General features: G+C 48.0%; 2 protein-coding genes across 7 annotated transcripts in view; both read left to right on the top strand.

Moving 5' to 3' along the window:
- Positions 1-7,078, top strand: part of LOC111147797 (endothelin converting enzyme 2) — a 31,286-nt gene extending 24,208 nt beyond the window's left edge. For all 4 annotated transcript variants that reach the window (XM_022504047.1, XM_022504038.1, XM_022504063.1 and 1 more), the window contains 11 exons: positions 289-431; positions 814-928; positions 2,419-2,529; positions 3,430-3,528; positions 3,634-3,711; positions 4,230-4,333; positions 4,525-4,635; positions 4,761-4,828; positions 4,990-5,180; positions 5,296-5,391; positions 6,091-7,078. In XM_022504047.1, the coding sequence (XP_022359755.1) occupies positions 289-431; positions 814-928; positions 2,419-2,529; positions 3,430-3,528; positions 3,634-3,711; positions 4,230-4,333; positions 4,525-4,635; positions 4,761-4,828; positions 4,990-5,180; positions 5,296-5,391; positions 6,091-6,267 (1,293 nt within the window). In that variant the 3' untranslated portion in view covers positions 6,268-7,078. The remainder of the gene's footprint in view (positions 1-288; positions 432-813; positions 929-2,418; positions 2,530-3,429; positions 3,529-3,633; positions 3,712-4,229; positions 4,334-4,524; positions 4,636-4,760; positions 4,829-4,989; positions 5,181-5,295; positions 5,392-6,090) is intronic.
- Positions 7,079-12,787: 5,709 nt separating this feature from the next.
- On the top strand, positions 12,788-22,567 carry LOC111148031 (proteasome 26S subunit, non-ATPase 2). Of its 3 annotated transcripts, XM_022504392.1 has the most exons (21): positions 12,788-12,971; positions 13,394-13,450; positions 13,804-13,968; positions 15,294-15,415; positions 15,615-15,839; positions 16,118-16,276; positions 16,426-16,570; positions 16,763-16,823; positions 17,090-17,236; positions 17,837-17,943; positions 18,140-18,267; positions 18,496-18,583; positions 19,559-19,721; positions 19,844-19,945; positions 20,120-20,265; positions 20,530-20,613; positions 20,839-21,007; positions 21,096-21,190; positions 21,398-21,524; positions 21,963-22,081; positions 22,221-22,567. In XM_022504392.1, the coding sequence occupies exons 1-21, from the start codon at positions 12,837-12,839 to the stop codon at positions 22,401-22,403; spliced, it is 2,727 nt and encodes a 908-aa protein (XP_022360100.1). In that variant the 5' UTR covers positions 12,788-12,836; the 3' UTR covers positions 22,404-22,567. The 3 variants fall into 3 exon arrangements, with proteins under 3 accessions (XP_022360100.1, XP_022360117.1, XP_022360110.1); XM_022504409.1 differs by lacking the exon at positions 19,559-19,721 and having other exon boundaries at positions 18,496-18,532; positions 19,864-19,945; XM_022504402.1 differs by lacking the exon at positions 19,559-19,721 and having other exon boundaries at positions 12,815-12,971; positions 19,855-19,945.
- The last annotated feature ends 3,466 nt before the right edge of the window (positions 22,568-26,033 follow it).

Below are 26,033 nucleotides of genomic sequence, written 5' to 3'. Positions count from 1 at the left end.
GATTTTATCAACTGTCGTGAAAATATTTGAATATCTGTGCCCCAGATAAACATTATATAGGCTGGTTTTTCTTGTATAGTAAATGACTGGGCTCCCAGATCAAGGAGCATTCAGGCCTGGAAAAAGGTTTATTGCGGGAAGGGGCTACCAAGCAGCTACTAGATGTTGCCATGGCAATGGGAAAGGTTCCCAGACTCCAGCATATCAATGGGGGAGGGGTCTGCTGGCAGCCAGGCAGGCAGGCAGGCAAGGAGGGTTGAGATTTTTTTTTTTTTTTTTTGGCTGTAGGGCCTGGCACCCTCCGTGAACTGGCTGGAGTTTCTGTCCTTCCTGCTGTCACCACTGGAGCTGGGTGGCTCTGAGCCCGTGGTGGTGTATGGGACGGATTATTTGCAGCAGGTGTCAGAGCTCATCAACCACACAGAGCCAAGGTTGGGAAGAGCCCAAAGTGTGGGAGGTGGGGCTCAGAGCTCCACGCAGGTCCAGGCAGGGACTGGGCATGGGGACTGGCACAGCCAGACACAGAGCAGCCTTTGACAAGGCCCTGGACCTTCCAAACAACAAAAGAGAATGTCTGCAGGCTGTTCCCCTAGGCTGGGGCTTCAGGGGGTCCATTTACACTCTTTATTCCCACACCTGGCTCCAAGCTGACCTTTGCAGGCAGGTGTGTGGTCCCAGGGTGAGACAGAGGGATTCTGGGACAGCTCCTCCATATGCCTCTCAGGACTTCAGTTGCCTGCACATTCGTGGAGCAGATTTGGGGTGGAAATGGTACCACAGCTGCCCTTTCTTACCTTCTGGTCTGGATGCCAGCGTCCTGAACAATTACCTGATTTGGAACCTGGTACAGAAGACAACCTCAAGCCTGGACCATCGCTTTGAGTCTGCACAGGAGAAACTGCTGGAGACCCTCTATGGCACCAAGAAGGTGGGATTTCTGACTCTGTCCCCACCTTCCAATCCAGCCTAGGGTGCCTGTGTTTCAGGCACCACTGCCTCATGGTAGAGTGTGGAACACAGTGTAGGAACCAAGATGACTTGGGTTGCCATCCCAACTCCTCTGTGTTTTGGCCCACGGGACCTCGGAAGGGCAGGTCATCCAGTCTATCTGTTTCCTGGTGTGTGAAATAGGAATGGTGGCAGGGTTGTCTGAGGACTGAGCCAGTGTAAGTGAAGCTCCTGTGCCTTGTACGCAGAGGCACTCAGCTTTGATGATGATGATTAAGGAGAAGAATAAACATGCTTCTCAGTTTTGAGGTGCCCTGTGAAGTGGGGGACATGGACATGTAAACAAACCTTGTATTTTCGGGTGATAAAGGCTCGCATTGTGTGGAAGACCTTTGTGCTATAGAACAGAGGAAGGGATAGCACATCCTATCCAGGGGAGGGGGAGGCATCAGGACAGTTCTTTATGAAGAGGCAACATTCGAAGAATTAGTTCAGCAAGGCAGCAAGGGAGAAGGGCATTCTAGGTAAAAGAACAGCATGTGCAAATTCCCAGAGGCCAGGAAGTCATGGACTTGCGTGTGCTCTGTTATGGGAATAGGCTGACTGAGAGGCTGAGGGTGGTGAGGTGGGCCTGGGGCAGTGCACGAAGGGACCTGAGTGCTCTGTTAAAAAGTCAGGCATTGAACTGAACTAAAAATTAAGAGAGAGAGAGAGAGAGAGAAAACTTAATTGGTTGAGGCTTGGGGACAGTTTCATTGTGTTCCATCTCTTATCTTTGAAGATAATGAAAATAAAGTGACACATATTGCAAGCAAAAAAAAAAAAAAAAAAAAGTCAGGCATTCTATCAGCAATGGGGAACCATGGGATGATTTTAAGCAGAATCACCCAGTTAGATCTAGGTTTGGATGATCTTTCTTGCAGCTAAATGGAAGAGGCAGCGACAGGGACAGGGCGGGGGATTGAGATTGGAGCCAGAGTATCTAGTTAGGAGGTGACTGCAATCTTTGGGCAGGGAAGTGACAAAGGGATGGACTGGGGAGAGTGGCAAGAAGTTGGGGTAGTAGACACTGGTGATAGATTGCATGTGGGTATAGGGAGATGGAGGAAGCTTGTGACCTGTGGGTTTCTGGCATGGGGGACTGACTGGATATAAGCCTGGGATATGGAGCTGAGCAAAGAAACTTCTGGCCCCCAGTGGGGCTCTTAGAAACTAAAGAAGGGGAGAGTACTAAGCACAGAGTGGGCAGCACACATGCTCTTCCTGCGGTTTTGCTGCTGGAGTTGGCACACTTTTCAGTTAGGCCCTTTGTTTCCCCTGGAGTCTGAGGGAGAGAGGGCAGCAACCCCCCAAGCCCAGGTTGCCATTGCTCAGAGGTGAGAGGTCCGGCCCCAGAGACAGAGAAGAGAAGGGCCCTCAGACTGGAGAGCAGAGCCATCTCTGGGAGGCCTGGCTCTTTGTCCCTTACAGTCCTGCACGCCAAGGTGGCAGACCTGCATCTCCAACACAGACGACGCACTTGGCTTCGCTTTGGGCTCCCTCTTTGTGAAGGCCACATTTGACCGGCAAAGCAAGGAAATCGTGAGTCTTTGAGGTTCTTCCAACACTAGTCCTTGTTTTAGTTCATTCATGTGTGTACATGAAGGGGCGGGGTACTGAGAGGAAATTCATCAATAAATGAATAGTAATTATTTTGGGTGGGAAGATTAGGAGGGGTTCTTTTTGTCCTTTAAAGTTCTCTGCATTTCCCAAATGTTATACAATGAGTTTATGTTGCCTATAGGGTTAGGAAAATAATATTTATTTATTAGGAGATGATAATGAGTGTGCTTCAAGTATTATCTGCAAGAATGGCTCTTGCAGTGTGGTTTACAATAGGCAGAAATGAAAACAGCTGGAACATCTAATCATAGAGACTGGAAGAAAGGTTGTGGTTAGGGTGGATTATGAGGCCACCTAAAACTCATGATATAATGTCAAGTCAAAAAACGAAGTAGTTGACAAGATATGTGTATGTTGCACAACACAATTCCTTGTTATATATGTATATCCAGGCAGGGAAAGACTCTCAAAGGAGATAATCAAGATCTTAAAAGGAGTCATCTCTGAGTGATGGGATTATAAGTGGTCTGTTTCCTTCTTCGCCTCTTCTCAACTTCCCATATTTTCTGCTATTAATGCCTTCCTTCCATAATCAGATAAAAGTCAACACACTATATTAAATTATATTAATTCAATTAACTTATTGTCAGTTAATTTTTTTTTTATTAATTAGAAAAAAAGCCACCCACCATCTCAGTACCTTCACAAATGGTGTTTCCTCCTCATCTTCCCAAGATGCTCAGCCTTACTTGCAGTCCCGCCCCCCACCCCCCACGCTCCCCTGGAAGGACAGGGATGGGGCACTGGGGTGGATTGAGGGGGAGGGGGGAAGAATGCATCAGTGTAGTGGGAAGCCACCTTACACCCCCTTCCTCCCAGGCTGAGGGGATGATCAGCGAGATCAGGACAGCCTTCGAGGAGGCCCTGGGGCAGCTGGTTTGGATGGACGAGAAGACCCGCCAGGCAGCCAAGGAGAAAGTGAGCCGTGGCCAGGGTTGGGGCGCCATCTTCAGGTGGGGATGGAGGATGCAGTTTGGGGGGGGCGGAGCCGGGGAAGGGAAATCCTTAACCTGGTCTCTTCAGGCCGACGCTATATATGATATGATTGGTTTCCCGGACTTCATCCTGGAGCCCAAAGAGCTGGATGATATTTATGATGGGGTGAGTACCTGGGCTCACCAGTGTTGAACTTCATCTCCGAGGTGAGGGGGGGGGGGCTATTTTTTGGGCAGTAATTGGGGGGGAAGCCCGGGGGGGGGGGGGGAAGGAAGTCCCTGTCGGGTCCTTCCAGAGGCAAGTGCAAGCGACAGACGCTGTTCACATGCTGGCTCTGTGCCAGGCTGCAGGCTAGCCGACAGCAGAATGCAGTGTTCCCAAATCCTACCTACCTGTGTAACCTTGGACAAGTTATATAACCTCTCTGGGTCTGAGTGTCTCCATTTGTAAAACTGGGATGGGGTTTGTTGTGAGACAGAAGGAGGCAGGATGTAAACCACTAAAGCACCAGCAACGTAAATACTCTTTAAGTATTGGCGCTTTGTATTTCCTAAACATTTCATTTCTATTTTGCCACTGAGGAAAACCGAGGCTCAGAGAGTGCTAATTAGTAGCCAAACTGGGACTATTCTCTTCTCCCACATGTTGTCTTGCTTGCTTTCTGCTTCCCGCCACTCCCACAGTATGAAGTCTCTGAAGATTCCTTCTTCCAGAACATGTTGAATTTGTACAATTTCTCTGCTAAGGTGATGGCTGACCAGCTCCGCAAGCCTCCCAGCCGGGACCAGTGAGAACGGGGGGCTATAGACACTTGGGGCATCAGGAGAGATAGGGGAGCTTTCTGGGGCTGGGGAAGGGGGTGGCAAGACATCTCAAACCAGAAGCACAAGGTCTTTGCAGGAGGTAGGTCAGGGCTGCTGGGCTGGGAGGGGTGTCAGGAGAGTCAGGAGCCTCAGCCTCTCTCTCTTGCTCTCCCAGGTGGAGCATGACCCCCCAGACAGTGAATGCCTACTACCTTCCAACCAAGAATGAAATCGTCTTCCCTGCCGGCATCCTGCAGGCCCCCTTCTATACCCGTAACCACCCCAAGTGTGTCTGTGGCAGGAGGGGCTGGGTGCTGGGGCCTGGGCCCATGGGGAAGCTGGACCCAGGGCTGGAGGTGGGGTCCAGAAGTTCCCCCACCATGTCCTCATGCAGCATTCCTCACCCACCAGGGCCCTGAACTTTGGTGGCATCGGCGTGGTGATGGGCCATGAGCTGACACATGCCTTTGATGACCAAGGTAGAGGCCCCTGGAGTGGCCCACAACTCCCCCACCCCAGCCTAGAATTCCTAGGGGTTCTTGCAAGGCCTTGGAATATTGGGAGCTGGCCACAGAGAGCCTGGCTGCTGGTGGAAGCCTGCCCTAGTCATGGTGAGGTGCCAAGATTTAGTTCTCCTCAGGGCGCGAATATGACAAGGAAGGGAACCTGCGGCCCTGGTGGCAGAATGAGTCCCTGGCGGCCTTCCGGAACCACACAGCCTGCATGGAGGAGCAGTACAGCCAGTACCAAGTCCATGGGGAGAGGCTCAACGGCCGGCAGACGCTGGGGGAGAACATCGCTGACAATGGGGGACTTAAGGCTGCCTATAACGTGAGTGGCCAGCGGGCCTCCAGTGGCTGCGGCCCGCCTGTGGTGGGGGGGTGCGCAGTGGGTGGCAGTGGTGGGTGAGCCTTGATGGACTTGCCACCCTGGTGCCCGACTGCAGGCTTACAAAGCGTGGCTGAGGAAGCACGGGGAGGAGCAGCGCTTGCCAGCTGTGGGGCTCACCAATCACCAGCTCTTCTTTGTGGGATTTGCCCAGGTATTGCTGTCCTGGAAGATCTGGGACCTGCCCCTCTCCCACTCCCTCTGGGCATGTCATTAGAAGTCTGGGGCATGCAGGAAAGGGACTGGGAAATGGGGCTGTAGGTGGGGTGTGGAAGGTGGCCTGGGAAGGCCTGGTGCCCAGAGCTTGAAAGCGTGCCTGGAGGCCCAAAGAAGGAGAACTCTGTGGGAGGCTTTTACAGATCCTAAAGGCCAGGACTGCCCTGTTTGAGGAGCAGGGGTTAGGGTACAGGATTGATTCCCACCACAGTCCTGTAAGGTAGCTTTGGAGGAGGCAACTAAAGCTTGGGGACAGAGTGGTTCATCCACGGCTACCCCGGAACAAAGTAAGGGGCAGAGCAAGGACTCAAGGGGAGCTCTTCAAGACACTTTGCACTACCACATGCAGCCTCTTGGGGGGGGCGTGATTCTTCCCCTCAGATGTATGCATCCTTGGCAACCCAGTGTCCAGGGCAGCTTTGGAAGGCCCTCAAGGAATTGGGGAGGCAGGGTCCCTCCCTCGAGGCTGATAGCAAGGGCATGTGGCAGAGATGCCGGCTGTGTCCTGGAGGCCTCCTGAGCGGAGGGGCTGCGGCAGTGGTTGTTTGCCTCCCCAGGATGGCTCTGCCGCAGCCCAGTCTGTGGCCCCCCGTCTGCACTAGACACCATATGTCCCCGTGTCTGTCCTGGCCTGCAGGTGTGGTGCTCAGTCCGCACACCCGAGAGCTCTCACGAGGGGCTGGTCACCGACCCCCACAGCCCTGCCCGCTTCCGTGTGCTGGGCACTCTCTCCAACTCCCGTGACTTCCTGCGGCACTTCGGCTGCCCTGTTGGCTCCCCCATGAACCCAGGGCAGCTGTGTGAGGTGTGGTAGACCTGGGGCTGGGGAGATATAGCTCGCTGTTGCCAGGACCTGGGGCAGCTCGCCTAGCAAGGCTGTTTGCTCCAGGTTTAGAGAAGGCGAATGTCAGCTGCGCTGAGTCCAGCCCCTCCACACCGCAGGTGACATGAGTTCCGCTCCTCCCTCAAACACCACATTGTGCCTCTGCTTCGGGGGTACCCCTGCCTCCAGCAGAGCCCCCACCATTCACTGTGACATCCTTCTATGTCACCCTGCCTGGAAGAGGACTGGGGGAGAAGGGGGCATCAGCTCCCACGGAAAGGAGTCTGCCTCTTCCAGTCCTAAGATCACTTGACTTGGTGGCCTTGGGGCCTGCTGTGCCTGCTGCACTCCGACCACACAGGGCCTGGGTGGTGTGCCTCTCATACTTCTCCCCAAGGCCCACTCAGTGTCCCCTTGGGAGTGGACCCAGCCCCTTTCAGCTCCACTCTCAGGGACTACCCCCCAACCCATGTTCCTTATGCCGCTTCTCCCAATACTGCTGCCAACCCTCACTGGCAGACCAGCTGTGCTCAGCTCTTAGTGGAAGCCTGAGGGCCTAGACAAGCCCACCTGCTGCCTCCCAGTTTCCCTGGGCTCAGAGAGGAAGTATGTGTGGTGTGTATGTAAGGGGGAAGCTGGTTCCTGTGTGTTGGGGAATGAGTCATAGGGACTGCACTGGCCCTCCCTGGCCGGAGCAGAGAAGCAGATAGAGCAGGGAGAGAGAAGAACAGAACTTATTTTTACAGGGAAGGGGGTAGTCTTGGCCCTGTAGGACCCTGTGCCAATAAATAGACACACATCAGTCAGCCTGTCTCTTCCTTCAGTCCTGTTTTTGTTCATTCATTCACTCATCCCGCCGATATTTACTGAGCACCTACTCTGTCCGGCACTCTTCTAGATGCCCATTTACTCAGTCACCAGACAAAGAGGACTGAGATATGCAGCCCCAGGAAGACAGAGGAGAGGCAGGATGGAAGAATGGAAGGAAGTTGAGTTGGGCTGGGCAGATGACCTCCTTGGGTGGTCATATCCCCATCACTGGCTCATCTATAGCTGGAAGGGTTTGCCTCTGCCCTCCACTGCCGCATGCAGCCAGGCTTAACACGGAGTCTGGCTAACGACTGGGCCAAGGTCAGCTTGGAAGATGGGCAGCCCTTACCTGCGTCTCAGAGCATGCCCTCCACTTACGGCTGAGAAGACATGCATTTCCCCATGGCCTTGAAGGCCCAGTACTCCTGAGAGTCACTTGCCCCACCACACACACTCATTGAGGCCTGCCAGGTGCCAGGCATGGAGCCTGCGGGTCTGGCTGCCACCCTGCAGAGCAAGGAAGGGACAGGAGCATTTGTTCAATAACTCTTGTGTTCCAGGCGCCTCTGTTGGGTGGGTCATTTTTTTATTCATTCATTCATTTATTAACTTATGCACTCATGGAATTTTTTTTAAAGTGTATTGGTTACCAACAGTGTGCAAGGCACTGGTGATGCAAAGATGAATAAGACGGTTCCTTCCCGTAGGTGGTTCTTGTATGGCAGTTTCATCTTCATGAGCTCGTTCGATCCTCATAGCCACCTCATTTTGTAAGTGCTCTAGTTTCCATTTTACAGATCTAACCCTGAGCACTTTACTGCAGTCAAAGAGACCTGGCTTGAACTCAAAGATTGGATAGCTGTATGAGCCTGAGCTGGTTCCCTTACCTCCATGAGCCTCAGTTTCTTTATCTGTAAAATGAGAACCAGAGCAAAACAGTGGAAAGAGTCATCTCAATTGTCTTTAAAAGTCAGTATTTCCAAAGTCCAAGTAAGGGTGGGTCTGTGGAGGGTAAGTGAAGCTTTGGCAGTGACTACTGCTGGGGCCCTGGGTGATGGTACATGTGTCCCACAGTCTGTTTCCCGCCCCTGTGTCCTGCCCCCATCAAGAGCTATATGTGGGCCCCTGTCATCCTTGGAGGTGCCGGCTGTTCAGAAAGGAAGACCGTGGCCTCAGGAACCCTAAGACTGAGGGAAAAGATGTCTGAGCCTCTGAAACCATGACTCTGGGAGAGACAGCAAAGTGTATGGAAAAGAGGAGGGCCATCACGTCTGGAAACCTGATTCTGGCTCCAGCTCTGTGACTTCTTAGCTGTGTGATGTTAGGCTCATCCCCTCTCCAGCTCTCAGTATCCGTAGCATTCTGTAAGACCAGTAGGTTGGATGAGATGATCTCTGAGGACCAGTTCAGCACTTAGTGTTTTAAGCAGTGAATTCATGGGCTTAGCAACTATTAAGAAATATTAAGAAATGACATTGAATTTTGGGCGTTGCACAGAGAATGAGATTTGTATGTCAGAGGTCTTAATGAGGGAGGAGAGAGGCTTGGCGGGCCTTCCTCTCACATCTGATTTTAGAGGCCAGTTTAGGAAGCTGACCAGTGGGTCACTGTGGCACTGAAACTCCATATTTTCCAGAAAGGTCAAAGGTCAGCTTTCATTTACTGAGGCCTTATTTTGTTAAGCCCGTGCTAAGCACTTGAAAATAATCTCACTAGGTTCCCACAACAACTTATAAATAGGTCCGGTAATTTTGTCTATTTTACAAGTGGAGAAACTAAGAGAAAAAAAATTATATAACTTCCAGTGGCAGATAAGATAGATTGCATTAAAATCAGATGTGGAACTCAGATGCTTTTAATGACCACCATTTAGTCTTCTGGGTCATGACTGAGTTTAGACTTATGCATAGAAATCTGTCTTCTGGTCAGTGTCATTGCACTTCTAAGCCAGACCCTCATCAGCACGGGGGTTTCCACGCCACCCAGCTCCCCTGGACCAGGCATATGTGAATCCAGTTAACTGCAGGAAACCTAATCACATGTTGAGCTGAAATTAAGCCAAGTAGCACCTGTTTGTTGAACACTCTGCAGGTGCTTGTTTCCAGAGCCAAGGCAAGGTGAACATAGGCTGACAAGTGTAACCTTCACCCTAGTGGCCCCCCCAAACCGATGAATATGCATCTGTGATATGCTCTGCCGTGTTAAGGCAGAAGAGGTAATAAAGGGTGGTGCTCCTGATGGACACATGAGAGCAGCTGTTGGTAAGGTGTTGGGCCATACCTTGCACTGTCCCATTGAGAGGTCTGACCAGTTCCCACGCACAATAAGGCAACATATGTCAGACACTATGATTTCACACTTGGAAGCACTCTGGAAATTTTAGGTTGGAAGACAGTCTCATAAAATAAGCACAGTTTCAGTGTGCCTATCATGACTCACAAATAGACAATTCTTACAGTTTCTTGACATCCAGCTCTGACCTCTAAAGAGCCCCCAATGGTCCATTATTATATGTAAAGATGACCTGAAGATGAGTGCAAAATGAATTCATTCATTCAATAAATATTTATCAAGGCTCACCACAAGCCAGGCATTAGGTTGGTGCTAGGGACAAAAGGTGAATAAAAAAATACTTCCTGTCCCTAAGAGCTCAGATTCTAGGGAGAGAGAGAGAGATGTATTACACATGGTGGGAGCACAGGGAAGAAATGAATAAATTAAAGAGTAGAACAGGAAAAACTTCCTAGGTAGGCGACACTGAACTTTAGTACAGAGGATGGGAGAACTTGCTAGCCAGAAAACAGTGAAGGGTATTCTATACAGAAGGACTAGCAATGTGAAAAGGTCAATCATTTTTTTTTAAGATTTTTAAAAAAAATTTGACAGATCACAAGTAAGCAGAGAGACAGGCAGAGGGAGAGGGAGAAGCAGGCTCCCTGCTGAGCAGAGAGCCCGATGTGGGGCTCATCCCAGGACCCCCGAGACCAAGCCCTGAGCTGAAGGCAAGAGGCCCAACCCACTGAGCCACCCAGGCGCCCTGAAAAGGCCAATCATCTTAAAGGGGCAAGGCATGTTCAGAAATGATGATAGGATGATCACGTGAAAGGGGCATGATGTAAGGTGAAAGTCTGGAGAAGGGAAGCTGTAACAGTACATGTGAGAAGAGGAGATTGTAACACCTGCTGTCAGTCCTGGGGATTAGAAGTCAGAAAGGTCACAGTGCAATCTATTTGAGAAATATCACACAATGAAAGTAGGAACCCAGTGGAAACTCTGCAGTGCTGTATCCTGCCAGGAGCACTTCCCATGTTATGTAAATGATGTTTTGGGTTGCAAAGTTTTCAAATTGGTGGAACCATCCCTAAGATGTGTAGCTCTATGGCTCAAGCCATGAGTTTGGGGACAGCATGGATGGCTTCTGGATGCAATTTGAAGGAAGGTGGTAGGAAAGGGACAGGTGATAGGATGTCCCTGGTTTAGAGAGCAATTTGGCCACAAGGCTGGGATTTTGGCCAAATGGTAGGAAGGAGTACTTCTGGGAGGGCAATTTGACTGAAATGAAGCTTGAGGTAGGACATCAGTGTTATCATGTGGCCTTGGAAATACCTGTCAGATATGTGAGTTTGGCTAGAGAGGACTGGGGGCTTGAGTACGTGGAAGTAGAGAGCAGGGAACAAGAATATCTCAGCCCCCCACCCAAAGAATATCTCAGCCCTGCAGATTTGAGGTGGTTGAAAATGACAACAGGCTCCTTTTCAGTTGTCAGAAACCCAGCTAGGCACTTTATATACAATGTCTTATTTCATTTTCAACAGATAGCTTACAAGCGAGATACTTTATTACTCACATTTCATGAAGGCGGAAACCAGGCTGGGAGAGGTTAGGAAGCTTGCCCAAGTATCACACCTAGTGAGAGGCTTCCCATGGTTTTACACACTAGGTTTGTTGTTCTCTAAAGCTTATGTTCTCCCCCCTCTTTTAATTTTGAAACTTAAAAAAAAAAGTTTTTATTTATTTATTTGAGAGAGAGAGAGAGAGTACGAGTAGGGGGAAGGGCAGAGGTAGAGGGACAAGGAGACTTCGCACGGAGTGGGGAGCCCAATGTCCTTGTTTCCAGGACTCTGAGGTCTTGACCCAAGCAGGCACTTAATTGACTGAGCCACCGTGGCACCCCTACTTTGAAACATTTCAAACCTACAAGTAAGTTGAAAAATAGTAAAACAAACACACAGTTTTCATCAGGAGGCATCTGCTATTGACAGACTGTGCTTTGTGTCACATCATCACCCCATCTCCTCTAAGGTACTGATTGAGATACAACTGGTATAAAAGACAAAATCTGAAATCTGATAGAAGGAAGTCATGGAAAAAGGAGAGATTTAGGAGGAATAACTCTACTGATGACTGAAGAAAGCATGACAATGTATTGACATCTTGAAGCCAGAGATAGAATAGGCAGAACAGTCATAGACTGCTCAGCTTCTGTCAGCCCACCAGGGCTAGGGAAGTCATTGGTGATGGAAATGGAAGGTGGTCCCCAGAATCCAAGCACTGAATGAAAAAAGCACAGGTTTTAAAAATGGGCCATACATTTATATGTATACATATATTTAGGCAACATTCATTCAGTGCTAACCATGCTGTGCTAGTTGTTTTTTGAAAAACAAACAATTCCTGCATTCTTTAATGCCTCAGAACCCACAATAAAGACTCCAGGCCAAATGGTGGGTATTCCCACCAGATGAGAGGGGGTTTTTCCTCTTTTCCCACGCCCTGGATGCATACACATAACCCAAACGAAGAAGAAACATGGAGGTTTGCTTGAAGCAATCAAGAGCTCAGAAGACTGAATGATCAAGGTTCAAATCCTGATCCTACTACTTATTACATAATTTCTTCTGTGAAACAGACACAGCCTAACCAAATTAAAGACTGTGAGAACATTGTGTATGTATCATTCAAAACTAGTCCTGACATAGAGTGTCCGTCGCACCCCTTCTAAGTCAAAACAGGGTGAGGGAGACCAAAAGACAAGAGATTGAAGGCAAAGACTTTGTCTTGATCTGTTTTTAGTTCCAGAACTTAGCATTGGAGCATAGGACTATATTTTATTCATAGATTTCGACCAGGCTCTTCAGGTGGATTTAAGATTGCAGTCATAGCCTCCAGATAATATGCAGGGCACTGTCTTTCAACGGCGCGGGGGTGGGGGGTGGGGGTGATGCGGAGGCACGTGATGAGGTTAATATTCCACCGTGGTGTGAGGGAGGCAGTAGATACAGATTACAGATTTCACACAGACGGCAGGCAATCGATTCCAGATTTGAAGAATCTCGTACGTCTGTCCCACCACGCAGCCAACTGGGCTGTCACTGTGGGTACTATTCACACAGCTGTGGGGAAACACTACGGGCGGTCTCTGGGCTCGAAGCTTGTACATCTAACGCAGCGCAGCTAGTGTACTCAGCTTGCAGACTGCACCATCGGGTAGCGTTCAGGAAAGTCCCGGTCCAAGACCGAGCAGCGCCTAGCGATCGCCGGGAGATAGAAATTGTAGTTTTGGGGCGGCTTCCGTGGGCGGGGCCCAAGGGAGGGATCTCCCAGGAAGCGGGAGTGGGTGGGTCCCAGCGGCGTTTCCGGTCGCTGGCGCGTTCAGGAGGCGGGGCGCCGTGGGCCACGTACGCAAAGCCATATGGGAAACGGGGCGGTGCGAGCGGTGCGCGCGCAGCTGGCCGGCAGTGGCGGCGGAGATGGAGGAGGGTGGCCGGGACAAGGCTCCGGTGCAGCCTCAGCAACCCCCAGCGACGGCGCAGGGCGTCGCGGACGAGAAGCCGAGCGGCAAGGAGCGGCGAGATGCTGGCGACAAGGACAAAGAACAGGAGCTGGTGAGGCGCGGCCCCGGGATCCGGCGGAGGAGGCCGCGGGGCTGAGTCACCGCGGTCCCGCAGGCCTTGGGCCCGACTCTAAACGGCCTCGCAGCGTCCGGGAGAGGGCGGATGGGGCGATCCTCGGGCTCCTGGCACTCTCTGTCCCTCATCCTCCATTTCGCGCTGTCGCCTCCGCCGACCCCATCAGCCCTCACTACCGACTCGTGAGGTGGGCCCGGGCTGGTCATTGTCACCGCTCTTTTTTAGTATGGCATTCAAGTAGTGTGGTCCAGCAGCCAAGGTGCCATTCCTGCTCTCTTTCTATGTCCACCTGGTCCCTCCTAAGGAGGCAGGCTCACTCTCTACCTGCCCCAGGGTGATTGGGAGGAGGATATGTTTGGGATTTCTTCTCTTGATGAACTTCTTCCCCCAACCCTCAGTCTGAGGAGGACAAACAACTTCAGGATGAACTGGAGATGCTCGTGGAACGACTGGGGGTGAGTCATGATGTTGACAGGAGTGGGTACATATTCGGATCTTTCCTGCCTATTTGTTTTATTCCATTTTGGGGCAACAATTCCTATATGAGGTATGAGGAAAGATGGACTGTTAGGGTTGCATTGTGATGCTGTTGTGGGATAAGAGAATTACAAAGGATATTTCAAAGATTCTGTAGCTTTCTAATTCAACTCTTAACTGGGATAATTGTTTTTGTACCAGGCAATGAGAAGGGAGTTGGGGAATCACAGATGAATAAGACACAGTTACTCTCTTAGGGGAGTTGTTAGTTAAACACTTCTGTGTTATGACTTGAGAGATGTAACTCTGAGCTCTGACATCTCCTGATCAGGAGAAGGACACTTCCCTGTACCGACCAGCCCTGGAGGAGCTGCGGAGGCAAATTCGATCTTCTACAACTTCCATGACTTCAGTACCCAAGCCTCTCAAATTTCTGCGTCCACACTATGGCAAACTGAAGGAAATCTATGAGAACATGGCCCCTGGGGAGAATAAGGTAAACTGTTTCAGAAGCTGGTGGAGGCCTAGCTTAGGAATTCCTTTTCATCTAGACTGTGGGGCTCATGGGGAGTCAGAGGAAGCCTAATAGACCTGAAATCCACGCTGGTTGAACTGAGCTGTCATAGTCAAAGTACTGACATAAGAGCTGACAGGAGGATTGCCTTCTTAGAATACACTGTTTTCTGCCATTTATGGTGGATCTTGGTTTTTGTTTTTGTTTTTTTCTTTTTTCTTTTTTTTTTTTTTAACGTAATCTCCGTGCCCAGGGTGGGGCTTGAACTCACGACTTCAAGATCAAGAGTCCCGTGCTGTACTGACTGAGCCAGCCAGACACCACTTGCGATCTATTTTAAACTTCTGTTTAATCTTGATTTTTCTGTTTCTTTCATATTCCTTGTATGTTCACTTGTTTTCTGTTTCAATTTAGAAAACTTCGAACTAGAATCAGTCACTTCTCTATTAGTACATCAGTAATCCAGGAAATCTTCAGTCCACCTAGACAACTGCAACAGTCTCCTAATTGGCTGCCTTCTTTTTGTTCTTGATTTAGGTTGTTTTTCATATAGCAGTCACAGTGATCTTTTTAGATTGTGAAAATGTTGTCTGCTTAAAACTTTTTTTTTAAAGATTTTATTTATTTATTTGTCAGAGAGAGTGAGCACAGGCAGACAGAGAGGCAGGCAGAGGCAGAGGGAGAAGCAGGTTCTCTGCTGAGCAAGGAGCCTGATGTGGGACTCGATCCCAGGACCCTGGGATCATGACCTGAGCTGAAGGCAGCCGCTTAACCAACTGAGCCACCCAGGCGTCCCTGTCTGCTTAAAACTTTTTAATAGTTCATTATCGCACCTAGAATAAAATTCAGAGTCTTCATTTTTCTTCATTCTCTCCTTGTTACCATTCTTCAGCCATATTGGTTTAAAAGGGAGATGGCAACATCAACCTTAGGGTTATCTTGAGGCTTAGCTTAGGTAAAGTAGGTAAGTTTCTAATACAAAGTTGGGGGATAATTACAACTTAATTTGGGGGATAGTGATCATAATCTTAACTCCATAATGTCCCGCTCCCCTTAACCTGGATTTGACTTTAAAGCACTGGTTTCTTTCTTTCTTTTTTTTTTTTTTAAATTTAAGATTTTATTTATTTTTTTTGACGGAGAGAGAAATCACAAGTAGGCTGAGAGAGGGGGAAGCAGGCTCCCTGCTGAGCAGAGAGCCCAATGTAGGGCTCAATCCCAGGATCGTGAGATCATGACTTGAGCTGAAGGCAGAGGCTTAACCCACTGAGCCACCAGGTGCCCCTAAAGCACTGGTTTCTTTACAGCGTTTTGCTGCTGACATCATCTCTGTTTTGGCCATGACCATGAGTGGGGAACGGGAGTGCCTCAAGTATCGGCTGGTGGGTTCCCAGGAGGAATTGGCATCATGGGGTCACGAGTATGTCAGGTAAGACCTTTCCTTCTTGAGAATCCAAAGGGGTTCTGAGACATAATTCTGAGTTCTTTCTTGGAGTACCAGAGTACTCCCAAACACTGAATTTTGCATTTCCCAAACACTGAACTCCTTGGGTCACAGAAGTGCTTCCTGTGAAGCTGTGCCTGTGCGCCACCCCCCACCCCCCAAATGATCTTGGGTCTATCCATAGGCATCTCGCAGGGGAAGTGGCTAAGGAGTGGCAGGAGCTGGATGATGCGGAAAAGACACAACGGGAACCACTGCTGACCCTGGTGAAGGAGATTGTCCCCTATAATATGGCCCATAATGCAGAGCACGAGGCCTGTGACCTGCTCATGGAAATTGAGCAGGTGGATATGCTGGAGAAGGACATAGATGAGAATGCGTACGCAAAGGTCTGCCTCTATCTTACCAGGTGAGCGAGCATGGTGGGGATGGGTGAAAGGCCTAGCCTCCTCAGCATTTCCCTCTCAGTTGTTCCTCCTTTGTTCTCTCAGTGCCATTAGCTGCAGTTGATTTGTTGAAGTGTGTGAGCTTGTTGAGGAAGGAGACTTCGTGTCTCCTTAGTAGTAAAGCATCTAGCATAATTCCTCGTATATAGGAGACATTCAGTATTTATTTTGGATAAGTGAATTAAATGTGGTAAATGAATGCCTGGAACTTCTGACTGCTTTGTTACATCTCTCTCTGTAGTTGTGTGAATTACGTGCCCGAACCTGAGAATTCTGCCTTGCTGCGCTGTGCATTGGGTGTGTTCCGAAAGTTCAGTCGCTTTCCTGAAGCTCTGAGATTGGCATTGATGCTCAATGACATGGAGCTGGTAGAAGACATCTTCACCTCCTGCAAGGATGTGTATGTAGGAAGGAACCTGGCAGAGGAAGAGGGGAGCTCATGGATGAGGCGTTTGCATGAAGAACTGGGACCTGTAGTTTCTGGTTAAGGCTTGAGGGGCTTTTCTTAATGGATGGAGACTGAGTAAATGTGATGACTGTCTCCCACAGGGTAGTACAGAAGCAGATGGCATTCATGCTTGGCCGGCATGGGGTGTTTCTGGAGCTTAGTGAAGATGTGGAGGAATATGAGGACCTGACAGAGATCATGTCCAATGTACAGCTCAACAGCAACTTCTTGGCATTAGCTAGGGAGGTGAGACTCTTTGCCCTTTTGTATCAAGGCCTTTTTGTTTGTTTGTTTGTGGTTCTACCTGGCATTTCATGTCCCTGACTATAACTTTGACTAGACTCTCTTTGGTTAGGATTCCTATTCAGTGGGATAGTGGAAGAGATGGTAGTGGGGGAATAGTGGGGGAGCAGTTGTGACTCTCTGACTTCCCTTCAGCTGGACATCATGGAGCCCAAGGTGCCTGATGACATCTATAAAACCCATCTAGAGAACAACAGTGAGTAGCCATCTCCATGTGTGTGAGGACTGGAGGATTCTTAATTATGCCCCTTGTATTTGGAGTGATGGCTTGGCCTAACATATTTATCTATCCCACAGAGCTAAGAATTCACATGTACCTTTTCTCCAGGTCACTGTTGGGGGCAAAGATAGAGCATCCCAAGTGACCAGTTTAGAGCCAGAGACCAGCCACCATGCTGTGTCTTTCTTGCCCTACTCCAAACCCTTTTTCCTTTCCTTTCCTTTCCTCTTCCTCCTATTCAGGGTTTGGGGGCAGTGGCTCTCAAGTGGACTCTGCCCGCATGAACCTGGCCTCTTCTTTTGTGAATGGCTTTGTGAATGCTGCTTTTGGCCAAGACAAGCTGCTGACTGATGATGGCAACAAATGGCTTTACAAGAACAAAGACCATGGTATAACTTTATGTCTACTTTATCTTTGTGTTGTTGTTTTTCTAAGATTTTATTTATTTATGTATTTGTCAGAGAGAGAGGGAGCACAAGCAGGCAGAGGCAGAGAGAGAAGCAGGCTCCCCACTGACCAAGGAGCCTGATGTGGGACTCGATCCCAGGACCCTGGGATCATGACCCAAGCTGAAGGCAGTGGCTTAACCAACTGAGCCACCCAGACATCCCAATCTTTGTGTTGCTTTGATCATTTCTTTTCTTTTTTTTTTTTTTAAGACTTTTATTTATTTATTTATTTGACAGACAGAGATCACAAGTAGGCAGAGAGGCAGGCAGAGAGAGAGGGGGAAGCAGGCTCCCTGCTGAGCAGAGAGCCCGATGTGGGGCTCGATCCCAGGACCCTGAGATCATGACCTGAGCCAAAGGCAGAGGCTTTAACCCACTGAGCCACCCAGGCGCCCTGCTTTGATCATTTCTGTTATCCTTCTAGGTTCATGTGTTAATGTGACAGGGATCCCCAGGGCTGTATTTTTACAGAGCTCTTTGTAATAATTTTCTCAGGGTGGGGCCATTTTAAGACTAATAGTTTTTTTTTTCTTGGTATAGGAATGTTGAGTGCAGCTGCATCCCTTGGCATGATTCTGTTGTGGGATGTAGATGGTGGCCTCACCCAGATTGACAAGTACTTGTACTCCTCTGAGGACTATATCAAGGTTGGTCTGGGCATACCCCATTAATGGGGACATTCTCCTACCATGTTCTAGGGCCCTCTGGGCCTCCCTTTCACTGGTAAGGTCTACCTGGTTTTTAAGTCCAGTTAAGGTGGAAATTGCAATGAAGTTCACATTGTATCCGTTGTGGCGGGGAAGGTCGAGTAGCCTGAGTGAAGAATCTGTTTGCATTTTGCAGTCAGGAGCCCTTCTAGCCTGTGGCATCGTGAACTCTGGGGTCCGGAATGAGTGTGACCCCGCTCTGGCACTACTCTCAGACTATGTTCTTCACAACAGCAACACCATGAGACTTGGTTCCATCTTTGGGTAAAGCTTCTTGCTTCTTCTTGTAGTAGTACTCAACTTGTAAGCTTTGTGAAAACAGGAACTGGGTTCTTTTCACCTTTGTATTGCCGAGGGCTACGACCCTGTCTGTTGAATATTTGGCTCTTGGTGATTATTGAAATATTGAATAAATGACCAGTCCTCTTTTTGTTCCTTCCTTGTCCTGTACTTTATTGTGTGTCTGGGACTGCCTCTCCCTGGCTTTTGCAGGCTAGGCTTGGCTTATGCTGGCTCCAATCGTGAAGACGTTCTAACACTGCTACTCCCTGTGATGGGAGATTCCAAGTCTAGTATGGAGGTGAGGAGAGGCTGTTGGACATTTAAGGGAGGTAGGGAAGGTGCTCTGAGACTTACCACTCTCTGTGATAAGTAGTGAAAAAAGTGTGTATGTGTACTGTGTGTTTATGGGGGTGTGTATATCACTTCAGTGAAATCTTTTGGAGCTAGAATTTTAAACCTCACGTGGTTTTGAGGCTAGAGAGGTAACATTTTGGTATTGAGTTCCAGCCCTTGGGGTCCATGAGGAACTAGTCAGACTAGAGTGGGGAGTAACTTAATGCAGCTTGGGGTGGCTGATTCTGTCTCACTCATTGTTTTTGTTACTGGCTAACCTAAAGCTTTCTTTCTTTCTTTTTTTCTGTTTTTTTAAAAGATATATTTATTTTAGAGAGGGTTCGTGAGTGGGGGAGGGGCAGAGGGAGAGACTCTTTAAGTTCAGGCAGACTCCCTGCTGAGCATGGAGCCCATCGCAGGGCTTGATTTCATGACTCATGAGATCATGACCTGAGGCCAGACCAAGTCTCAGACGCTTAACTAACTGAGCCACCCAGTCACGCCAACCTTAAATTTTCTTAATTATGCAGTCATTCTAGTGATAGATACATATAGTATGGTGGCTAGAAGTACAGCTTCAGTCAGAAAGATCTCAGTTCAAATCGTGCCACCTCTGCTTACAAGCAGTGTGATCTTGGACATGTAACTCAATCTCTTTAGGTTTCATTTTTCTCATCAATAAAAAACTAAAAACAGCAGGACCTGTTTCACGGGGTTGTTGTGAGGGTTAAATGTTAATAGTATGCAGAACAGTTGGTATAGTGGTTGATACATAGGAAATTTTCAGTGATTGGTTGCTTTGTTACTTTGAGTTACCATCAGAAAGGATTATTACCTAGTGTGGTTATAGTAACCTGTAGGAATTGGCTGTCTTGAATCAAGAAAGATAAACAGCTACTTAATAACTTAACATGTATGATACTGATTTTCCTATTTCTAGGTGGCAGGTGTGACAGCTCTAGCCTGTGGAATGATAGCAGTGGGATCCTGCAACGGAGACGTCACTTCCACTATCCTTCAGACCATCATGGAGAAGTCAGAGACTGAGCTCAAGGACACTTATGCCCGTTGGCTTCCTCTTGGACTGGGTCTCAACCATCTGGGTGAGGGGATGTCTCTCTGGGCAAAGGCTGACAGTAACTGGATACAGCAGGGGGGCTTATGTGTCAAAAACTGTACTAGATGGGAGCAGGTGTCCTCTCGACACTCTTAATTTGTCCTACAGGCAAGGGCGAGGCCATTGAGGCAATCCTGGCGGCGCTGGAGGTTGTGTCTGAGCCATTTCGCAGTTTTGCCAACACTCTAGTGGATGTGTGTGCCTATGCAGGTCTGTGTCTCTCTGCTTCCCCAGGGACTGCTTATTTCTCTCTTGGACATTCCTTCAGATTGATTCTCCTCAGTTCTGATCTGCTTTAGATTCTTTAGCTTGTTCAGTTCCTGGAATAAGCTTTCTTTTGGTGCCTTGTTTTTCTCCTTTGTCACCCTTACCACCATGCCGCAGGCTCTGGGAATGTACTGAAGGTACAGCAGCTGCTCCATATTTGTAGCGAACACTTTGACTCCAAGGAGAAAGAGGAAGACAAGGACAAGAAGGAAAAGAAGGATAAGGACAAGAAGGAAGCCCCTGCTGACATGGGAGCACATCAGGTTCTGTGGGCAGCTGGGCGCTCTCTGAGTCAGGCTCTGAGAAAAGATAAGTGTGTAGGGGAGCAGGGGAGCTGGGTTTGGGTTTGTTTTAGCGCCCCTCTGGGTGGTGCTGTGTATTGAGATGACATGAGGCTGGGGTTTGTATGTGAGGCATAAGGATGAGCCCCTACAGCACAGCTTTTTCTTCTTAACACGGGACTTGAGTCAAGAGTGAATTTTTTTGTTCCCCGAGCTTATTGGGTTCTGCTGCTGCTTCAATTGCAGGGAGTGGCTGTGCTGGGGATTGCCCTTATTGCTATGGGGGAAGAGATCGGTGCAGAGATGGCACTACGAACCTTTGGCCACTTGGTGAGTATCGCATGGAGAAGATTGGAATATACTGGTTTTGGTGCCTGGAGATCCCCTCCAGAGGAGACTTTCCTGATGGGTTTTCTCTGGGGAGAAATAGTCTTTTTGCTATGCCTGTTCTCCAGAATTTGATCTAAGTCCCCCTTTTGCCCATCAGTCTGTTCCTATAACTGAGTTTGTTGTACTGCTTTCTGTGATGCTCTTGGCATTGTCTTTTATTACCAGCTGAGATACGGGGAGCCTACACTCCGACGGGCTGTACCTTTAGCACTGGCCCTAATCTCTGTTTCAAATCCACGACTCAACATCCTGGATACCCTAAGCAAATTTTCTCATGATGCTGACCCAGAAGTTTCCTACAACTCCATCTTTGCCATGGGGATGGTGGGCAGTGGTGAGTATCAGTCAGAAAAAGTTCAGAAGTAGCTTGAAGGAATATTTGAGACCTTTTTTTTCAACTCAGTAATGGTTAACATTTCCAGGTACCAATAATGCCCGTCTGGCTGCCATGCTGCGCCAGTTAGCCCAGTATCATGCCAAGGACCCCAACAACCTCTTCATGGTGCGCTTGGCACAGGTAAAGAATAGAACTCTTTTCCTTTGAGAGTACCAGGGGGAGGTGTCCATGGTGATGGAAGGTGGGGGACATGTGGTGACATGAGGGGAACCTTGACTTTGGCTGGGAGGGAGGATGTGAGTGAGTTATGGATTTCTATATGGCCAGGTTAGGTGACACCTCCTCAGATGTGACCCTTACTTCTCTTTCTCTCTCCACCCCGCCCAGGGCTTGACACATTTAGGGAAGGGCACACTCACCCTCTGCCCCTACCACAGTGACCGGCAGCTTATGAGTCAAGTGGCTGTGGCTGGACTGCTCACTGTGCTTGTCTCTTTCCTGGATGTCCGTAACAGTGAGTTGCTGTCAAGATTCCTATAGTGGCACGTGGCCCCATCTCCACCCTTACTTACCAGGGCCAGCTTGTAATTTAGGAGCAGACTCCAAGTTAGTTCCCTACCACTCTGGGTTCCTGATGTTCTTTGGGCCTATGAAGGGCCTTATGAAATTCATCTCCCACATTTTTGATCTGGCCCACAGAAATTTTTATTTTTTGAGGATGAAGAGCTGAGCCCAGTGTCTGTTCCTAAGTGACTGAGGGAAATTAATTATTAAGTTTGAAGTCTGTGGGCAGAATAAGATGGGAGTATCTCTGGTCTGTGGTACCATGTATGAGGGGAGGGGTGTGGGTTCAGCTGAACCACTGAGGGATTAAGAGTCAGGGCTGGAGTGGGGACCGAGATTTCAGGTCAGGCCTGCCTGGATGCATGTTTGTCCTCTGTTCTTCCCTCAGTAATCCTGGGCAAATCTCACTATGTATTGTACGGACTGGTGGCTGCCATGCAGCCCCGCATGCTGGTTACATTTGATGAGGAGCTGCGGCCGCTGCCAGTGTCTGTCCGTGTGGGCCAGGTGAGGGGTTGAACGGATGGGAGGGCTCTCGAATGTGGAGAATGCACACATACCTGCTTCTCTGAAACTGGTATGGGCAGTGGGGTATTGCTGCACTCCCATCTGCTACACTCGCCCTTGCAATTTTCTCACCCCACAGGCAGTGGATGTGGTAGGCCAGGCCGGCAAGCCTAAGACTATCACAGGGTTCCAGACACACACAACCCCAGTACTGTTGGCCCACGGGGAGCGGGCAGAATTGGCCACTGAGGAGTTTCTTCCTGTCACCCCCATTTTGGAAGGTTTTGTTATACTTCGGAAGAACCCTAACTATGACCTCTAAGTGGCTACCGGGGACTCTGAGCTGCCACTGTTATGTCAGTAGACCATGCTTCCTGCCACCAGCCGTGAACACTGCTCCAGACCTTTAGGGGAGTTGTTAACCTCCTGTTATTTTGTTACTGAGTGAGATAACTGTGTTGAATAAAGACCTTTATTCCCAAGGTCCCTCCGTGTGTGTTTTCTGGGGTATTGTGGCTGGAGGCCAGACCAGGGTGGGGAGTTGATGTGAGAAGACATTGTTTATAGCAACCCTAAGACTAGGCTAGCAGGGAGGCTGCTCTGAATGGAACAAATTAAACTCCTTGCCCTTTTCCTCTCTTTCCTAATTATCTTAAAATAGTGATTCATCTTTAGGGGCATGGACCCTTGAGAAGCTGATCAGTGTAATGGATCTTCTTTCTAGGAGATGCATATACACAAATTTTAATACAAACTGTTAGAGATAACTTTCTGAGGAGCTGTGGATACTATTCCCTCCCCCACTCCACCAATGCACACCCACCTCAAACCCATCATTCCCTGACTCAGGGCTGAGGATCCCTGCTCTAAGCAGCAGCAATCAGTCTTACTTTCTAACTTATGTGCTACTGAATGAAAGACTTTCTTTTTTTTTTTAAGATTTTATTTATTTGAGAGAGAGTGAGAGAGCAGAAGAGTGGAGAGAGCGACAGAGGAAGAAGTAGATTCCCCAGTGAGCACGGAGCCCAATGCAGGGCTTGATTCTGGGACCCCCAGATCATGACCTGAGCCAAAGGCAGGTGCTTAACTGACTGAGCCACTGAAGTGCCCCTGAAAGGGACATCATTGTCTCCTGTGATCCTCTGTTTCTCTTGGAAGGCTTGCTGTTGGAGAGATTTGATCATGTTAACTTCTATGCTGTTTTTGTAGAAACTGGGTGCAACAAAGGTTGACCCTGACCTTCCTCTTAGTGTAGCAATGGGGAAAAGGAGTAGTCTCCTTCCTGGAATATAATCACTTTCAATCTTCAGTGCTCCTTCCTGGTGGGGTTGGTATGAGTATAGCTATGCTGCCAGTTGGGGCCTGGACCCCTGTGGATGCAGTACAGAAGAACATATGGCCCTGCCAGATAATCATAACTAACCAACACTTGATGAGAGCTTAGCTTCCGAGCAGTGTCTGGCACTTAATAGGTCTTCTATAAATGTTGGAACATTCAGTGATCTCATAATAGCTTTAAGAGGTAGGTATAATGCCTGTATTTTGGTAAGGAATATAAAGTTTGGAAAGAGGTTCAGTAACTTACTCAAGGTCACGTAGTAAGTGGTAGAGCCAGGATTAGAATCTAAGTTTGTTTGACTCCAAAGCCTATGCCCTTATAAAATTGATTCACGTCTGTAGCCACGGAGCCTTGCAAGACCCCCTTGTAGTCCAAGGTCTTGGCTAGCTGGAGAATGGCAACTTTGGATTAGTGTCTCTGTTGTCTTATCTCTGTTCTTCTTTGGCAGCCTGTATAAAACCTGTATAAAAAGTCGAAGTACTAGACTTGGGAGTCAGGAGACCTGTCAAATCCCCTTAATGGGATTTTCTGTGTTCCTGAGCAAATCAGCATGTCTGGTGAGCCTCTGTTCCCTGTAAAATGGGGATATTGTAATTGCCTTCCTTGATATCCAATGGTGGTGATATAAAGATAATTTGAAGGGGTGCCTGGCTGGCTCAGTCAGTGGAATGTGTGACTCTTGATCTTGGGGCTGTGGGTTTGAGCCTCATGTTGGGTGTTGAGATTACTTAAAAATAAATTTTTTTTTTTTAAAGATTATTTACTTTAGAGATAAAGTGCATGGTGGGGAGGGACAGAGGAAGAGGGGGAGAGAAACCTAAGCAAAGTGAGCACTGAACGTCAAACCCAACACAGGGCTCGATTTCATGACCCTGAGATCACAATTGAGCTGAAACCAAGAGGTGCCCCCAAACTAAAATCTTAAAACAGAAAAAAAGACAAATTAGAGAGTGATTTGTAGGGATGCCTGGCTGGCTCCAGTTGATGGAGCACGCAACTCTTGAGCTCCAGGTTGTGAGTTTGAGCCCCATGCTGGGTGTGGAGCCTACTTAAAAATTAAAAAAATTTAAAAAAAGGAAAATGATTTGTAAACTGTAAATAAATAATATGTAAATAACTGTAAATTAAGTAACTGTAATAAATAAATAAAAATAAGTAACTAAATAAATAAACAAAATGATAATTCTTTCCCAAATCAGTGATTCTCCTTTAGAGTAAAATTTTCATAATGACTCTTAACCTTTCACATTCAGTCATTCATTCAGCAATAAGTATTAGTGGAGCTTTACTCTGCACTGAACATTAGTTTGTGGGGATGCAAAGATCCCGCAAAAAAAATAAAACCCTATCCTCAAAAAGCTTACTAATGGAAAAGAAAACAATTATGATACATTGTTATTGATACTGTACTGGAGTGTGAAGAAGGTACCCTGAAATCATTGAAATAGAGCTTAAGTGCCTAGGTAGGTCAGGGAAAAATTTTGAGATGAGACCTGGAGGAAGATGAGTTTGTCCAGAGGGAAAAGGTAGAATATCACTAAGGGAGTACTAAAGGAAGGTGGAAAAGCTATTTGTTTTCAGAAACCACGGATAGTTTGCTTTGGCTAAGTGTGCAGGGCCAGGAGAAAGTGTAGTAGGAGATATAGTAAAAGAGACACAGGCTCAGATCAGGTTTAGAAGCGCTTTGTTCTCAGAAATTGACTATCTCTCAGTGGAGACCACTGAGTGAGAGTGGGAAAGTGGCATAAGTTATCTGGGTTAGGAAGCTCACCATGGAGGCTGGGAGACCAGGCAAAGGGAATAAATGCCTTAACTAGGGTATTAGAAGTGGGGAAGGGCAGAAGAAAGATTTTTTAAGTATAATAGGACTTGAATTTGATCCAAATACCAAGAGGACCTGGTGACTGATTAGAGGTAGTACATGGATGGGAAGGAATGTAGGATGAATCCCAGATTTCCAGGTTAGGCATTATTCATTGGAAAAGAATAGATGGGCACCAACATGTATGGGGTTGAGATGGAGGACTCCTGAGTAGGGAAAGATGATAAGTTTCTATCTGGGCATACTTTTGGGGGGGGGGGCATACACAATTTGAAATGCCTGTGGGATGATCAGGTGGAGATGTCTTTTAGGTGGTACCTTGTTCTAATGAGTTTGAGAGAGAGGTTTCTCTCAGTTGGCATGTAGGCAAGTATATATATATATATATATATATATATATATATATATATATATATATATATATATATATTTAGTAGTTGATTTTTATATATTAGTTTGCTTAGGAGAAAGAAATTAGAAGAGTAGAGAAAGGAGTCATACATGACAAAGTCACAGAACCAAAATGAAGAGTCAGAGAACACTAGATCTGCATTTTCATTCTTACTATGGTTCCTCCTCCATGAATCTATTTTGCTCTCCTTTGGAGCTTCAGTTCCTCACATACACAATGGGAAGAATGCAGTTTATTTTATAGGAAATTGTGAAGATTGAGATCACATCGGTCATATATATTAAGTGACCACGTTTTCGTTGGTATGGAGAAAATGTTTTCTTTTGAGATTATATGTGTGCACATGAACACACCCACACCCACAGTGCACAAGTGTCTT

The sequence above is a fragment of the Enhydra lutris genome, unplaced genomic scaffold (genome assembly GCF_002288905.1).
Source record: "Enhydra lutris kenyoni isolate GAN:26980312 unplaced genomic scaffold, ASM228890v2 scaffoldscaffold2, whole genome shotgun sequence".
NCBI lineage: Eukaryota > Metazoa > Chordata > Mammalia > Carnivora > Mustelidae > Enhydra > Enhydra lutris.
The sequence above is the reverse complement of the archived record's forward strand: the minus strand, read 5'-3'. Positions and strand labels throughout refer to the sequence as shown.

What these genes read in the sequence shown, in the direction of transcription:
- LOC111148031 (XM_022504392.1), top strand. Translation starts at nt 12,837, where the DNA reads ATGGAGGAGGGTGGCCGGGACAAGGCTCCGGTGCAGCCTCAGCAACCC. An exon ending in GTCTGCCTCTATCTTACCAG is followed by an intron (nt 15,840 to 16,117) that starts GTGAGCGAGCAT and finishes CTCTCTCTGTAG; the next exon opens with TTGTGTGAATTACGTGCCCG. An exon ending in TGTCTGTCCGTGTGGGCCAG is followed by an intron (nt 22,082 to 22,220) that starts GTGAGGGGTTGA and finishes CTCACCCCACAG; the next exon opens with GCAGTGGATGTGGTAGGCCA.